General features: G+C 39.3%; 1 protein-coding gene across 8 annotated transcripts in view; it reads left to right on the top strand.

The window, feature by feature from the left end:
- The window catches only part of MTUS2 (microtubule associated scaffold protein 2), a 590108-nt gene that overhangs the window by 434880 nt on the left and 137149 nt on the right, over window positions 1–18079 (top strand). For all 8 annotated transcript variants that reach the window (XM_032403269.1, XM_032403268.1, XM_032403271.1 and 5 more), the window contains one exon: window positions 2890–2988. In XM_032403269.1, coding sequence (XP_032259160.1) covers window positions 2890–2988 — 99 coding nt within the window. The remainder of the gene's footprint in view (window positions 1–2889; window positions 2989–18079) is intronic.

The following is an 18079-nucleotide window of genomic DNA, read 5'->3' as shown; positions in this document are numbered from 1 at the left end:
ATTATTGAGAACTCAAAATGTAGCCAGTGCCAGATGTTGGAGTGACACTGAATATGTTGGGTGAAATCAAAAATGTTATTACAATTAGTTTCACTACGCTTTTTACTTTTTAAATGTTGTTACAAGGAAATTTTAAATAACACAAGCAGCTCATATTGTATTTCTGTTGGCTAGAGCTGGTCTGTAGGGCCTCATAGATGTGACAAGGAGTTAACAGTTCATTCTGAGTATCTTGGAAGGTGCTCAGAGGGTTTCGAGATTGAGAATCACTTGCTCTAACTTAGATTTGAAGCAATTCATCTGCTACTGTGGGAGAGTAAGCTGGAAAGGAGCAGGAGTGGGAACAGGAGATCAGGTAGGAGGCCCTAGTGGGGAGGACGAGGAAGTGGTGGCGCTGGGTTCTACAGGAGCAGCCGAGGGGAGGGAAGTGGTCAGCCCTGGGATGTACTCAGAGGAGAACCAACAAGCTTTGCTAATGGGTCAAATGGGGGCAGGGAGCAAAGACACAAACCGAGATAACTCCTAGTGTTGGGGCCTGAGCACAGTGAGTGAATGATGGTGCCACTTACCAAGATGTGAAAGACTGAGGGTGTGTTAAACTAAATGCCATGAAGCATATTGAGAATAGGAAGAAAAAAAGCAATGGGGGAGAAATACAAAAGAGAAAGGGTGCCTGGGTGGCTCAGTCAGTTAAGCATCTGCCTGCGGCTCAGGTCATGATCCCAGGGTCCTAGGATCGAGCCCTACATCGAGCTCCTTGCTCAGCAGGGAGCCTGCTTCTCCCTCTGCCTGCCACTCCCCCCTGCTTGTGCTCTCTTTCTCTCTCTCTGACAAATAAATAAATAAAATCGTAAAAAAAAAAAAAAAGAAAGAAATGCAAAAGAGAATTCAGGCTTTAGAAGAGTTCAATCAACAAGAATAAAGAGTCTGTCGAAAAGCAATAAAGCAGAGATGGTGACAGGTGTGTGGGGGGGACGAGCAGAAGGCCGGTGAGCAAGGATGGAGAGGTAGTGAGGCAGGTCCAATGGTGCGGGGGAAGTGGGAACCCAGTCAGGCCAGAAAAGAATGAAAGATGGGGAGGTTGGATCCAAATACCTGCCTCTCTCTCCAAACTCCTGGAATAATCTCTCCCCGCCATCATATATACACATGCGCGCATACACATGCATGCACACGTACATATAAATCATCTATAATGGTGTTTTTATATAAAGGGGAAAATTGATATATTTGAACATATTAAAATTTAAAATCACAGTGCAATGAAATACACTATAAATAAATTTTAAAAAGTGAAAGGCTGGAAGATATAACTTATATAGCAGGCAAAGAAAAGATTAATATCCAGAATAAATGAAGAGTTCTTAATACATCAGGAAGAAAAATAGGCAGAGGATTTAATTAGGCTATTTTCAAACAAAGAAATGCACATGACCAATAGGAAAAGACTCTAAGTGTCTGGCAAAAATTAAAATGATTGAGACTTCCATGTCAATAGGGTATGGGGCATGCAGAAAGAGTTACCCTCGTGCACTGTTGGCTGGGAGTGTAAATTCGTAGCTCCTTGTGGAAGACAGTTGGACTGTGTCTAGCAATCCAGCAAAGGAGCAGACTCTTAATCCAACAAGAGCACTTCTATGTATTTTTCCTGAAAAGATACTGGTCCCTATGTGCAAAGAAACCAGTAGAAGAATGTGTATTGCAGCACGTGTTGCTATTTTAATAGCTAAAACTTGCAAACAATCTAAATGTTCATCAATAGGAGGATGGGGAAATGAATTATGGCACATTTATTGCCTATTCACATGTGGCATTTTTTAAAAGATCTATAAATACACTGATAGGAAAAAGATCTTTAAAGATGTGGGTAGGTAAAAAGAAATTGCAATATGTGATATATTTAGCTAACCAAGCGCTGTGTTTGTATATGTGTAGGTAATATTTATAAGTACCTAGAAAGAGGTCTGGAAGAATAACCAGCAAATCGCCACCAGTAGTTAGCTCTGGAAGAAGAGTGAGGTCGCAGGCTTTGGGGAGTGGGAACTGGGACGGGTTCCGTATCTCAGGAACCATTCCCAAGCTTTCTGTTAAAATGACCTAATAAATTGTGCTGAAGTGGAGGCGGGTCTGGGTACGTCCAGGTCTGCGGTATTTCTCTACTCCTCCATCCGTGGTCCTGGGCTTTTCCAACGAAGGTGATGTAAAGGTGAGTGTCTGTGGCCGGCATTCATGGGGAAATGGCACTCTGCACCCGGACATAATTTCCGGAGCAGCCCCATACTGTTCTTAGTTATTGCTTGCACTCAGGTTATCCCCTTCTGCTGCAGCCAGCTCTGCCAGCAGGTCCCACGAAGAAGGCCCAACTGCAGCGGAGAGAGCTCAGAGGCTCTCCAGGTCACCTCTGTGGCCCAGCTGCATGGAAATTCATTAGAGGCAGACCATGTCCCCCGTGGCTCGGGTCTCAGGGATGCCGAAGTCATTAGCAGCTGTGTTCGGCTCCAGCTTCCATCTCTGTCTTCTGCAAAAGTGTTGGGGCAGGAAGAGGAGGGCAGGCTGAGTTGGTGGCTGAGGACGGTACAACTTTCATTCCCAGATAGTTTGTCAGAGGCATTCGGGTGCAGTGACCTCCAGAGACAGGGGTGTTTTTCATCAAATCAGAGGCAGCAGTGTGCTGATTCCCCTGAACGCTACAACGAAATTCCCTTTGCCCTAAATGAGTGTGTCCTCCCTGAAGCACGCGGGGTGGTGACCGTAGCAACAAATCACCCAAATGTTATTTTGTTCCCTTTGCCTTTTGTGAAGCCTCCCTTTCCACGAACAACTTGTGTTACTGTTTCAATTATAACTAGCTCTCTTTCCTTCTTTTTTCTCTTTTTAAACTCTGTCTAGGATCAAAGAAAGAAGTACAGAAAGATCAAGATGCTAATAAACCTGCTGTTTCATCTCCTAAGAGAACCGTGGCTTCAGCCACCAAGCTTCATTCACCAGGTATTTAAGAAATGTGATCGGTGTCATTTGGGGAGAAGGCTTGGACTTGTAATTTATTTGGTTCACATGTCATTAATGGAGCAGGGCCAGCCCACGTGATATGTGTGATATGTTCCAGAGCTTGAAGTACATACACTGATGTGTCCTGACTCGAGATGAAATGAACCAGCTGTTGGCATCATTTTATGTTAAAAAAAAAAAAAAAAAATGAAATGTTACCGTACTACTTTTAAGTGGTAGAATCTTCTCTGTGTAGGAGTATCTGCTATTCCGACAGCATGTAGAAATAATTTATAATTGAAAAACAGACTTTGAAGATCTAACCTCCAGAGATAATAATATTTTCTAAAAAGAAGAAAAATAGAAAAGCAACAGATACCAAATACTTGCGATCTTGTCAATGAGGAAAGCGTTTATCTTCAGATACGAATAAACTAGGTAACATCATTTGAGAGTTGAAAATCGTTTATATCATGAAAATTCATATTGTAAGACATGAACAGAATATTGCATTCGGTTCTCCCTTTGTAGAACAGAATACAATATAACCTCAGAACATTTTCTTTAAGCACGAAAATTGTAGCAATAATAGCAGCTACTATTTGAGTCCTTACTGTATCCCAGGATACCGAGTACTGTTCTAAGCTCTTCAAATGTATTAATTTATTTAATGCCTGCAAGGACTGAGACAGGCACCATTATTGCCTCTCCCTTTACATGTGAAGAAATTGAGGTACAGAGATTTTCATTAGTCAAGTCACAGGAAATAAGTAGTAGAGTCTCAGTTTGATCCCAGCCACTCTGAACCCTACAACTGCATTCTTAGTCACTACCTCTGTTAACCAGAAAGCTTGGAGAATAGAGAACTTACTAATATTTCTGGTTAATTGAAAATGTACAGAAAAGAAGCCCAAGCCACATGTGAGAGGGTCAGGAGACAAAACTGCGTACCTAAATAGGGTGGGAGGTCAGAGGGGGGACCCTGTATAAATCTGGAATTTCCAAAGGGCCACCCCCTCACTGGATGAATTAGGAAGAAAAAGAAAACTCACCCCATAGGATGAGGCTAGCCTCTTTCATCTTTGGCTCTGAGAGAAGATGGGGAAGAGAGACACGTTCTCCTTTAGGGATTCCTCACCCCCAATCCGCCCTGCCTCAATTTAAGAGCCAGAAAACATGCTACCTCTGTGGTCTGAAAATTCAGTTATCATGCTGTAGCACTTGTGTGCACATAGCAGAATAAAATGTAACATCATTACACACTCAAGGAAATAAGCCACCATGAGTAAGGGCCTTCTCTTCTGGGGGAAGAGAGTAAAGATATTGTGTAATTTTAGACTTTGTTAAGTCGAACTATATGTGTTAAAATTTCTAGGATAATCAATAAAATAGAGCATATAGTTTTGAAGCAGTAGAGGGGAAAAGGTTGGGATAAGGGGTAAAAAAATATTTCAGTCAGTGAAAGTGAAGGCAAAAAGGGGAGAAAAGAAAAAGAAAAAAAGAGAGAAGGATAAAAGGAAGGGAGGGAGGGAGGGAGAGGGGAGAAATTGAAAGAATAGAATACGGGCGCCTGGGTGGCTCAGACGCTAAGCGTCTGCCTTCAGCTCGGGTCATGATCTCAGGGTCCTGGGATGGAGCCCTCCATCAGGCTCCCTGCTCGGTGGGGAGCCTGCTTCTCCCTCTCGCACTCTCCCTGCTTGTGTTCCCTCTCCCTCTGTCTCTCTCTGTCAAAAAATAAATAAAAATTTTTTAAAAATAAAAAAAAAAAGAAAGAATAGAATCAGGTCTTAGAAATGAGTTTAGAGATGTCATAATGAATGTACATGAACTAAATTCTCTAGACTAAATCAAAGATTTAGATTACCAGTCTGGATTCACTTATTGAACAGTCAAAAGTATTTATTAAATGCATGTTATACGCTGTGAAATCTAGCTTTAGACTGCTTACAAAGTACACACCTAAGATAATAAGAATACTAAAAGGTTGAACATGAAAGGAAATATTTATACCAAGTAAATACGGAAACAAGAGGAAGTTTGCAGTGTTACAGTTTTAAAGCATCTTTCTTGTGGTATAATTAATAAATACGAAACCACACATTTGTAAAGCATACAATTGACGTGTATACACATGAGAGACCATCACCACAATCCAGATAGCAAACATATCTGTCATCCCGGAAGGTATCCTGGTGCCCCTATGTAATTCTACCCCCCTTTGCACTCCCCAACACCCCCTCCATTCTATCTCTATAGATTAGTTTACATTTTCTAAAATTTTCTATAAATGGAATCATGTAGTATGTACTCTACTTTTCCCTGGCTTCTTTTATTCAACATGATTACTTTGAATAGTCCATTCCTTTTTATTGGTGAATAAAATTTCAGTTGCTGATACCACAGTTTATCCATTGACCCATCAATGCACCTTTGGGCTTCTACCCCAAGGCTTTGTTTATTGTAAATAAAGCTGCTCTGCATGTTTGTACAAGTCTTGATATGGACATCTGCTTTCGTTTCTCTTGGTAAATATCTAGGAGAGGAATGCCTGAGTCATATGGTAGTTATTTGTTTAACCTTTTAAAAATGTTAAAAGGTTTTCCAAACTGTTTTCCAAGATGGTTGTACCATTTTATATCCCCAACAGTAGTGTGTGAGAGATCTAGTTCCTCCACATTTTTGCCAATATTTGGTATGGCCAGTCTTTTTAATTAAAGACATTGTAATAGGTATGAAGTGGTATCTGGGGTTTTAACTAGCATTTTCCTAATAACTAATGATGTTATGATGTTGAACATCTTTTTATGTTTATTTGACATCTGTATATGTTCTTTGATAAAATATCTATTCAAGGGGCTCCTGGGTGGCTCAGTCGCTCAAGTGTCCGACTTGATTTCAGCTCAGGTCATGAGCTCAGAGTTGTGAGATCGAGCCCTGCATCGGGCTCTGCACTAGGCATGGATCCTGCTTAGGATTCTCTCTCCCCCTCTCCCTCGAAAGCCCCTCCCCTCCTAGTCTCTTAAAAATATATACCTATTCAAATATTTTGCCATTTTTAATTGGGCTTTTTTCCCATCTTATTGAATTTTGAGAGTTTTTATGTGTTTTGGATACAATTTTTTTCAGCTACGTGACTTGCAATCTCCCCCCCCACAATCTGTGGCTTGTTTTGCCTTCTCCTAGCAGTGCTTTTGAAGAGTACACATTCTTAACTTTCCTGAAGTCCAATTCATATTTTTTTTCTTTTATAGACCATGTTTTTGAGGTTATCTAAAAAATCTTTGTACCACCCTAGATCACAAAGATTTTCTTCTACATTTCTTTCTAGAAGATTTAAAGTTGGGGTGCCTGGGTGGCTCAGGCAGTTAAGCGTTTGCCTTTGGCTCAGGTCATGATCTCTGGGTCCTGGGATCGAGCCCCACGTCAGGCTCCCTGCTCAGTGGCGAGTCTGCTTGTCCCTCTCCCTCTGTGATCTCTCTTGCTCTCACTCTCTCTCTCATAAATAAAATATATATATGTGTGTGTGTGTGTGTGTGTGTGTGTGTGTGTATAATAAAAGATTTAAAGTTATAGGCTTTATATTTAAATCTGTGATCCATTTCAGTTAATTTTTGTACACAGTGTGAGGTGTGGCTTGAATTTCTTTTGTTTTTGCAGAGTAACATGCAACTCATTTCTACTCTGATCTTTATGATTTCTTTTACTCTGCTTATACTGGGTTTAACTAGCTGATATCATTAGTTTGAAATCTTTCTTCTTTTCTAATGTGCGTGTTCAGTACACATTTTAGAAATAAATTTCCCTTTATTCGCTCCTTTAGCTATAGTCCACAAATTTTGATATATTGGGTTTCATCTTCATTGGATTCAAACTGTTTTCACATTTCCTTTTATGATTTTTTCTTTACTCATGATTATTTCTAATTGTGTTTGCAGATATCTGGGACTTTGTAGAGACGTTTCTGATTTTATTTCTGATTTAATTCCATTGTGGTTAGAGAACATATTTTGGATGACTTGAATCCTTTTAAATTTATTGAGATATGTTTTATGAGTCACAACAAGGTCTGTCTTGGTAAATGGTTCATACATACTTAAGAAAAGTGTCTGTTCTGCTGTATCTGTGTGAAGCGTTCTATAAATGCCATGGGTCAGGTCGGCCGATGGCATAGTTCAGGTATTCTGTATCCTTACTGATTTTCTCTCTACAGGTTCTATTCATAATTGAAAGAAAACTGTTGAGATATCAGAGTGTAACTGTGGACTTGTCTGTTTCTCCTTTCGGTTCTATCATTGTCTGCTTCCTGTGTTCTGAAGCTCCACTATTAGGTACATAAACATTTAGGATTGTTTATCATTTTGATGAATTGCCCACTTTATCATTAGGAAATGACCCTCTTTATTCCTGGTAATATTCTTTTCCTTGAAATCTACTTTATTCAGTATTAGTTGTGCACTCCAGTTTTCCGTTAGTTCAGCATGGCATACCTCCTTCCATACTTCTCCTTTTCATCTGTTTGTTTCTTTATATTTACGGTGGTTTCTTACAGGCAGCACATAATTGGCTCTTGCATTTTTCTCCAATCTGAGTGCTCTGCCTTTGATGTACATATGTTATTGATTTGATTGGGATGAAGTCTACGACCTTCCTATTATTTTCTATCCAACGCACATGTTCTTTTTTCTTATTTCCCTATTTTACTGCCTTCTTTTATATTAACTGAATATTTATTATGATTCCATTTGTTCCCTTAGCTATATTGATATGTTAGCTGTGTCTTATTGGGTTATTTTAGTGGTTGCTTTAGGGTTCATAGTTTCTATCTTTAACTTTTCACATTCTGACTTGAAGCGATATTATATCACTTCACATATAGTACACATATAGTTGACTCTTGAACAACATGGCTTGAACTGAGTGGGTTCCCTTATATGTGGATTTTTTTCAGTAAATACAATACAGTACTGTAAATACACATTCTCTTTCTTGTGATTTTCTTAATTACATTTTCTTTCCTCCAATTTACTTTATTGTAAGAATATAGTATCTAATACATATAACATACAAAACATGTGTTAATCAGTTGACTATGTTATCAGGAAGGCTTCCAGTCAACAGTAGGCTATTAGTAGTTAAGTTTTGTGCGAGGCAAAAGTTATATGTGGATTTTTGACTGCATGTGGGATTGTTGCCCCTAATCCCCGTGTCGTTCAAGGGTCAACTGTGTAAGAATCCTCCAAGTGTATGCTTCCGTCTCTCTCCTTCTAGCATTTGTGCTGTCATCAAACACTTTCCTTCCACATGTATCATAAACCTATACTACCTTGTGGATTATCAATGCTGTTTTCTTTCAAGGAGCTTTATTTTTTTATTATTATTGTTTTTTATTTTATTCAAGGAGCTTTAAATAAGAAAAAGGTCATTTACCAATATCCCTGATGAACATGGATGCAAAAATTCTCAACAAGATACTAGCTAATTGGATCCAACATTACATTAAAAGGATTATTCACCATGACCAAGTGGGATTTTTTCCTGGGCTGCAAGGGTGGTTCAATATCCACAAATCAATCAGCATGATATAGTACATTAATAAAAGGAAGGATAAGAACCAGATCATCCTCTCAGTAAATGTAGAAAAAACATTTGACAAAATACAGCATCCTCAACATAATAAAAACCCTCCACAAAGTAGGGGTAGAGGGAACACACCTCAACATAATAAAGAACATATATTAAAGGCCCACAGCTAATATCATCCTCAATGGGGAAAAACTGAGAGCTTTTCCTCTAAGGTCAGGAACATGACAGGGATGTCCACTCTTACCACTGTTGTTCAGCATAGTACTGGAAGTCCTAGCCCCAGCAATCAAGACAACAAAAAGAAATCAAAGACATCCAAATCAGCAAAGAAGAAGTCAAACTCTCACTCTTCACAGATGATATGATACTCGATGTAGAAAACCTGAAAGATTCTACCAAAAAATTGCTAGAATTGATACAAGAATTCAGCAAAGTTGCAGGATATAAAGCCAACACACAGAAGTCTGTTGCATTTCTATACATCAATAATGGAAGTGGAAAGAGAAATCAAGGAATCGATCCCATTCACAACTGCACCCAAAACCATAAGATACCTAGGAATAATCCTAACCAAGAGGTAAAAGATCTATACTCTGAAAACAACAGAACACTTGTGAAAGAAATTGAGGAAGGCACAAAGAAATGGGAAAACATCCCATGCTCATGGACTGGAAGAACAAATATTGTTAAAACGTCTATACTACCCAAAGAAGTCTACACATTCAATGCAGTCCCCATCAAAATATCACCAGCATTTTTCACAGAGCTGAAACAAACAATTCTAAAATTTGTATGGAACCAGAAAAGACCACAAATAGCCAAAGTAGTGTTGAAAAAGAAAACCAAAGCTGGAGGCATCACAATTCTGGATTTCTAGCTGCATTACAAAGCTGTCATCATCAAGACAGCATGGTACTGACACTAAAACAGACACATAGATCAATAGAACAGAATAGAGAGCCCAGAAATGGACCTTCAACTCTATGGTCAACTAATCTTCAACAAAGCAGGAAAGAATATCCAATGGAAAAAAAGACAGTCTCTTCAACAAATGATGTTGGGAAAATTGGACAGCAACATGCAGAAGAATGAAACTGGACCACTTTCTTACACCATACACAAAAATAAATTCAAAATGGATGAAAGACCTAAATATGAGATAGGAATCCATCAAAATCCTAGAGGAGAACACAGGCAGCAGCAACCTCTTTGACCTCGGCCACAGCAACTTCTTATTAGACATGTCACTGGAGGTAAGGGAAACAAAAGCAGAAATGAATTGTTGGGACTTCCTCAAGATAAAAAGCTTCTGCACAGCAAAGGAAACAAAACTAAAAGGCAGCCTGCTGAATGGGAGAAGATATTTGCAAATGACATATCAAACAAAGGGCTAATATCCAAAATCTATAAAGAACTCATCAAAATCAACACCCAAAAAACAAAAAATTCAGTCGAGAAAGAGGTAAAGGCATGAACAGACATTTTTCCAAAGAAGACATACAAATGGCTAGGAGACACATGAAAAAATGCTCAACATCACTCATCAGCAGGGAAATACAAATCAAAACCACAATGAGATACCACCTCACACCAGTCAGAATGGCTAAAATTAACAACTCAGGAAACAACAGATGTTGGTGAGGATGCGGAGAAAGGGGAACCCTCTTACACTGTTGGTGGGAATGAAAACTGGTGCAGCCACTCTGGAAAACAGTATGGAAGTTCCTCAAAAAGTTAAAAATAGAGCTACCCTATGACCCAGCAATTGCACTACTAGGTATTTATCCAAAGAATACAAAAATAGTGATTTGAAGAGGCACATGCACCCCAATGTTTATAGCAGTGATTACCCCAATAGCCAAAATATGGAAAGAGCCCAGATGTCCATCGGTGGATGAATGGATAAAGAAGATGTGGTATATATATACAATGGAATATTATTCAGCCATCGAAAAGAATGAAATCTTGCCATTTGCCACGACATGGGTAGAACGAGAATGTATTATGCTAAGCGAAATAAGTCAGGGAAAGACAAATACCATATCATTTCACTTATGCAGAATTTGAGAAACAAAACAGATGAATATAGGGGAAGGGAAGGAAAAATAAGATAAAAACAGAGAGGGAGGCAAACCATAAGAGACTCTTTAAAAAAAAAAAAAAGATCTTATTTATTTGTATGAGAGAGAGAGAGCATGAGCAGGAGGAGGGGCAGAGGGAGAGGGAGAGAGACAAGCAGACTCCCCGCTCAATGGGGAGCCCAACTTGGGGCTTGATCCCAGGGCCCCGAGATCATGACCTGGGCTGAAGCTTAACTGACTGAGCCACCCAGGCTCCCCAGAGACTCTTAACTATAGGGAACAAACTGAGGATTGCTGGAGGGGAAATGGATGGGAGGATGGGGTAATTGGTGATGGGCATTGAGGAGGGCATTCGATGTAATGATCACTGGGTGTTATATGCAACTAATGAATCACTAAATTCTACCCTGAAACTAATAATAACACAGTATGTTAACGAATTTGAATTTAAATAAAATAAAAATAAAAACAAAAGAATCATAACTAAATTTCAAAAGTACAAAAAATTGTGTCTGAGTTAGTAACTTTAACTAGTAACTTTAATAAACCATTGATATTTTTAAAAAAGAAAAAATAGCTAGTTATCAAGCTAAAAAAGACTTAATATTTATCAAAAACAGAAATAGTAGAGATTATTTAACCATGGTACACTACTTGTAGGAATTAATAGCTGAAGTATTAAAAAACAAATATTCCAGTAAAAAAAAAAAAAAACAGTTTTAAAAATTTGTTAAGCATCACTTAGGTCAAGTTAAAAGCAAATAAAAAATATCAGACTATCTGGAAAAAATAAAAAATGAAATTCGATGTAGCTAAATAAAGTTTAAATTTTAAATATAAAAACAAAACAAAAAATAAAAAAACAAGAAAAGTATCTCAAAGGGAAACCGAGATTAACATACATATTAAGCTTATATTACTAATTTATTTTACTTATTCATTTAAGTAAGATTTGTTTTATTTAATAAATTTTCATCTGGGGAAGTTCAAAAAAAAAAGAAAAAGTAAAAAGGTCTTTTAGATTAACTCACTTAGTTATCATTTCTAGTGCTTTTTGTTCCTTTATGCAGATTCAGATTTCCATCTGGTATCATTTTTCTCCTACCTAAAAGATTTTCTTTGACTTTCTTGGTGGTGGAGGTTTTCTGGTGGTAGAATCTTTCTGTTTTTGTTTACCTTCATTTCTCATAAATACTGTCACTTTGTTCAGAATTCAGGTTGCCCTTTTTTTTCCCCTGAAGTATTTAAAGATGTTGTTCTACTGTCTTTTTGTTTGAATGGTTTCCAGTGAAAACAGACTGCTATCCTTATCTTTGTTTCTTTGTACATAATATATCTTTTTCTACTCTGGCTGTTTTAAAGCTGTTCTCTTTATCACTGGTTTTGAGCAATGTGATTACACTATACCTTGGTATATTTTTTTTTTCGTGGTTTTGTGCTTGAGGTTTGTTGTGATTCTTAGATCTGTGGATATACAGTTTTCATAAAATTTGAAAATTGCTGCCCATCATTTCTTCAGAAATGTTCAGGTCTAACCCCTCCTCTTCAGGGACTCCAATTGTACAAACTTTAGGCCGCTTGAAGTTGACCACAGCTTCTGTCCAAACATAACACTGTCCATTTCTTCTTCTTCTTTTTTAAGATTTTATTTATTTATTTATTTGAGAGCGAGAGAGACCTAGAGAAAGAGATAGAGCGCAAGCTAGGGGGAGGGGTAGAGAGAGAGGGAGAAGCCGACTCCCCGCTGAGCAGGGAGCCCAATGCGTACTCGATCCCAGGACGCTGGGATCATGACCCGAGCCGAAGGCAGACGCTTAACTGACTGAGCCACCCAGGCGCCCCCGACACTGTTTATTTCTTTCAGTCATTTTTCTCTGTTTCATTTTGGATAGTTTCTCTTATGGTATGTTTGCTAATTTTCGTTTCCTTTTTCTTTTTGAAAATAATAACACCTATTTGTTCTACTGGTCACAGTTCTGTAGGTGAGACACCCAGGTGTGGTGTAAGTGGGTTCTCTGTTCAGAGTATCACGAGGCTGAAATCATGATGTCAGCTGGGCTAAGTTCTTGACTAGAGGCTCTAGAGAAAAAATCCACTTTGAAATGCATTCGGGTCATTGATAGAACCAGTACATTGTAGTTGTAGGACTGAGGTGTCTGTTTACTTGCTGGCTGTCAGTTAGGGACCACTTTCAGCTCATAGGGCCCCTGACAGCTACTTCTCTACTTTCTGTTTTATGGATGTGTTTATTCTAGACATTTCATATACATTGAACCATACAGTATGTGGCCTTTTATACTGGTTTCTTTGACATTACATAATGTTTTTGAAGTTCATTCATGTCAAAGCATGAATCGGTATTTTATTCCTGGTTTCGGCTGAATAATATTCCATTACATGGATATATCACATTTGGTTTACATTCATCAGTTGATGGACATTTGAGTTGTGGTCAGTTTTGGGCTACTATGAGTAATGCTGCTTTGAACATTCATGTTAAAATCTTTCCTTATGTCATGTCTGAATCTACTCTTAATCCCATTCTGTGTATTTTTCATCTTAGACATTGGAGTTTTCAATCTCTGGAATTTTTATTTAGGCTTTTTTTTTTTAATCTGCTTTGTTTCTACTTGACATATTCAGTCATTCTGCTAGCTTCATGAACATATGGAATGTAGTTACAAATAACTGTTAATCATCTGTGTCATTTCTTGTGGGCCTCAAATGATTGCATCTCTCCTTATTATGGGTTATATATCCCTGCTTATTTGCGTGCCTGAGAATTCTTTTAGATGCCAGACATTCTAAATTTTTCCTTGTTGGCTAGTGGATTTTTTTTTATTCCTGTGCATAGTCTTAAGCTTTGTTCTTAAATAAAACTATGTTACTCAGAAAGAGTTTGGTTATTTTGGGTCTTGCTTGTCAGCTTTGTTAGACAGGTCCCAACTAGGGATCAGACCAGAGTGAATTTTACCATACTACCAAGTCAAGACCCTTCTGGGTGTTCTATCCATTGCCTCATGAATTATGAGGTTTTCCACCTGGCTGATTAGAACAGGAAGAGATTCTGAACCTCTGTGAGCTCACAGGAATTATTCCCTGTAGTCCTTTGAGGAATTTTTTTCCCCTGGCCTTGGATACTCTCCTCTCAGGCACGCACTTGTCCAAAAACTCGAGGGGACCCTCTGCACGTGTCCAGAGTGCTCTCTCGATGGAGTGATATTCTCCCTGCTAATCTGCCTTGTAACCTCTGAGCCCTCAGCTCCCTGAGCCCTCATCTCCATTTTTCCCAATTTGGGGAAACCACCAGGTCCCAGCGTCCTGCCACAGCCTGGAAAGTCACTTCAGGAAATTGGCTGATCACTTCCTTTGCTTTCCAGCTCGGGGATCCCCTGTGCTTCATCACCTAATGTTGATACCTTGAAACCATTGTCTTATATATTTTGACTGAGTTTTTTTGGGTTAGTTTCAGATCAGAGGGTAAGTCTGATCCTTCTCACTCTATCTTGGCCAAAAGCAGTTCTATTTTTTAATATAAAAATTTTAGAATTGTTATAATACTATTAAACCATGATTTTTCACCCTTGGAAAGAAGTTCAGATTTACCATGATACCTGTACTTCTTATAAATAATAAGAAATTTCCTGAAGATGAGAATATTTTTATGTCAATATTTATTTTGCCCAGAGAGTGGAGTATAGTGACAAATTTTTCATAGTTGGCTTTGGAAACCCTAATTATAACTTTCTGGGGTTTTTTGTTCATTTATACATCAATATAGAAAAGAATCTACTCCTTCCTTGGAATAGGAAATCTAAATCTCTCCTTTCTAGAGCGTAGCAGGTTCATACCCAGTTTAGTCATTCCTGCCCTCACCCGTGCTCAGGACTGGCTGGAAGGAAATTTCCTACCCTCACACCATTTGCTGCTCACCTTCCCCAAACTAGCCAACCTCAGGCAAACAAGTGCCAGGACTAAGTAGGAAAATAGTGTGCTACTTGGCAGAATTTTCTGGAATAAATTTAGATCCGTTTAAGAAAAATAAAGCCTGTCCAAGACCACGAAGAACTGGGCACCTGTGCTACCTAGGGGGTCCTGCTGGTGCCAGTCTGCAAGAATCAGATTTCCTTTCTACTAGGACATTGGCCAAATTCCTGAAGTGCTGGCTATCTGTCTAAGTTGTGTCCTATCATTCTTATTTACAAGGGTTAAGGTCATGGGCCTTCTCAGATGTTATAAATACGCAGATTCCAATGCTGCCCTGTTTGTTTATTATGTCAGTTAAGCTTCCAGCTTTAAGATTAAACCATGCTTTTCCATCCATTAGAATCCTCTAGATAGTGAGCGGGTGGCTGCTGATGAATTTTTAATATTCTCTTTCCATTTTCAAGGGCTGCGTTTCCCCAGGGCTCTGCCTTTGCACGCAAACTGCTTGCATTCACCTTTGTGAGAATAGAAGGTCACTGGCTTTTTCCTCTGAGCTGCCAGTTGTCTCTGGGATCATCACAGATTCTATCTGCCTCCAATCAGAGTTATGCAGCCAGTAGGATGGCTGAAGAAGAGTTGGGATTGGGGTGAGATTGAGATAATGGGAGGATGTTCTGGATTTAGAGTATGCCCCAAACCTGTGAGATCTGTCAGAGATGCTGTAGAGCAAGCCAGCAGTGTGCTGAAGTGGGAAGAGCCCTGGGCAAGGAGTTAGAAATGTGAAATCCAGACCGGGCTGGGCCCCGTCAGACCACGGATGGCCTCAGGTCAAGGATAGCGCTTCATTCCTGTGCACTCCCCGCTGGAGCTTGCACAGGTCATTCACAGAGTAGGTGCTCAATAAAAGCTGTCAAATATTTTGCTTCCCCACAAAACACATGACATGAAGTGTGCATGTGAAATCAGCTCTCGTCCATAGGTCATGGCAAGACACTGGTTTGGGTGTTTCTGTTCATATATTTCATATCAAAGAGTTGCTGTGGGGATAAGCCTCATTAACTGGAAGATTACAAGGATTAGTCAGTAAAAAACTGGTTATTTCTAACCTTTTTCGCTTCATTTGAAGACTCCAAAGCCATCAATAAGCCTTATTCGGAAGGTCTTTATTCATTAAATCAGCTTCCTCGTTCAACTGAGTGGAAATCAGAAGGCTATTATAGGAGACCAATTTTTGGGAAAGAGACGAAACACCTGGGAGTAGGCTCTGTCTGACTGTAGAGGGAGGTCAGTGGCATGCCTGCCTGCTTTGAAACTTCGACCGCCCTGGAAGTAATATAAATACCACAAGGAACAGGGAAGGAGATGGTAACGAAACCTTCCAGCACCTGGAAGTGCCCTCAGGTGACATGGCGTGCCCCTCATTTAAAGCATTTCTCTGGCTCTTCCAGAGAAGCATGGGTGTAGGAGGTCAGAAGTCAGTCACCGTCAGCAAGCCTCATCCCAGCGCCAGCCACGTGCTCCATGAGCTCTGTGTGATCACTGCCCTCTGCAAGTTTTCTATCACGTTCCCTTAACGCCTCTTTTCCCAAGCCGACTGGCATCTTAGCTCCATTATGTGCTGGCTTTTAGGAGAAGACCATAGAAACAAACAAAACTCTCCTTAATTTTTAGTGAAACAGGTGAAGCTGGCTGTGTGTCAGTCATTTTTCTTTCAACATAAGCTCTCTGTCTCCAAGATGGCAGATGAGCCCATGTATGTCCTCACACACCGTCCTGGGAATGGTGTGACATGTGGGTGGACAGGAAAGTAAGTGACAGAACAGTACTTCAGGGAGTTAACTATAGAAGTACTTCACAAACATTGACAGCACAAGAAAGAATACTGGTTTTGATGAGGCCCCAAAATATGCTGCTGACGGTAAAATGATTATTGGTCCAACACAGAGGTCTAGCTGATCTATTGAGAAAATGGCAGGACCCTTTTCAGCTAAAGCAATAGACAACTCCACAACCAACCTGTGTCTCTGGGTTTCCTTCCAATAAGCCTTAATGCTGGGGCCTGAGTCTTAGTCTGTGTTGTGACCATGGTTGGAGGCCAAATGCGTAACTAGCCAGGAGTCCCTAACAAAGATTGGTTTCGTAAGTGTCAGAAAGCCGCAAATCTTATACTTGGTGTGTTGATACCAAAGGCTGATGTTCTCAGGGGAACCTCTGTCTTAGCTCAGAACATCAGTTTGGTGGCCCTCTGAGTAGAATGTGGACTGTGTGTAGTGGTGTTCAGTAGAACACTGGATTTTGAGTGTGTGAATTAAAGCAATATCATAATATCGTGGGTATCAGTGAACACCAAGAATAGGATTTCACCAAATCCTTTTTTTATGTTGTTCATTTACCACTGAGTATCATTGCTAACCTAATACTAATGATAATGATGAAAATAATAGTAATAATAATAATAACAGAGTAAAAATCTGACAGCCAAAAACACACAACATGAGTGCTTACAATATGCACAAATTCAGAGCTGATTCTATATGCCATAGATTGCAATTAGCAATTCACTGAGCTAGAGATATCTTTTATTATTTCCTTTAGATTTCTAAAAGAAGTGCCTTCTATTATACATATATAAGGTATATATAATGGTGTAGAGTACCTGGTACCTCAACACATTAATTAAAACACTAGAGTGTTTTATAAAATCATGAGCCACACCAATAAAATGGAAGACAGTAATCATGAAAAAAATCTGCCTTGGGTCTTAGGCTGTGTCTTAGAGCTTAATGCAGGCAGCAGTAAAATCTCTCACATTTTGTTGGTAATTATTTTTCTTTTGTTATCAGTATTGAGAATATTGGGATTGAGCACATATTAAGATTGATTTGCCTATGACGTGCAAGTGAATTTTCGAGATAATTATGTATTCCACTATCATAAAGACCATTTTAAAGAAGCATTAATTTCACATTTTACTACTTCATTAAGCCATAATAGTTTAAGATATGTCATATGTGAGGTTGCTTTTTGCAATCTCTGATGATTTCTTAAGAAAAGGAAAATTTAATTAAAATTAGCATGGTTGCCGTTAATTTAACAATCAGAAGTATTTAGATCAGTTAACCATCTTTTCCCCTTAAAAGATGAGGCCAGTTGGGTGTTCAGTAGAGTAAGCCTGCCACCCTGCTGTGTCTCAGTGTATTGGGTTTGTGTTACTCCCTGATATTTTGGAGGGGGCAGGAGAGACTAAAGAACTTTTGAAATATTAAAGTTTGTTTATGATTGTGTGCTCTGTGTCCATGTCATGTTCTCTACTTGAGCAAAGGAAAGAATGTTCTTGGGGAATAGAGGTCCACCGTCCACCACCGAGGTTTTCTGTGGGTGCCAGGCTGGGTCTGAGCCTCACACCGGAAGCCCAGAGGTTCTGAGGGAGACTCTGGCTCACCCTTGGGTCTTTGACTGTGATGCACTCAATGCATTGAGCTCTTCCTGGGGGCCTTGCC

The sequence above is a fragment of the Phoca vitulina genome, unplaced genomic scaffold (assembly GCF_004348235.1).
Source record: "Phoca vitulina isolate PV1807 unplaced genomic scaffold, GSC_HSeal_1.0 scaffold5, whole genome shotgun sequence".
NCBI classification, from domain to species: Eukaryota; Metazoa; Chordata; class Mammalia; order Carnivora; family Phocidae; genus Phoca; species Phoca vitulina.
This window is presented reverse-complemented; position numbering and strand designations above follow the sequence as displayed.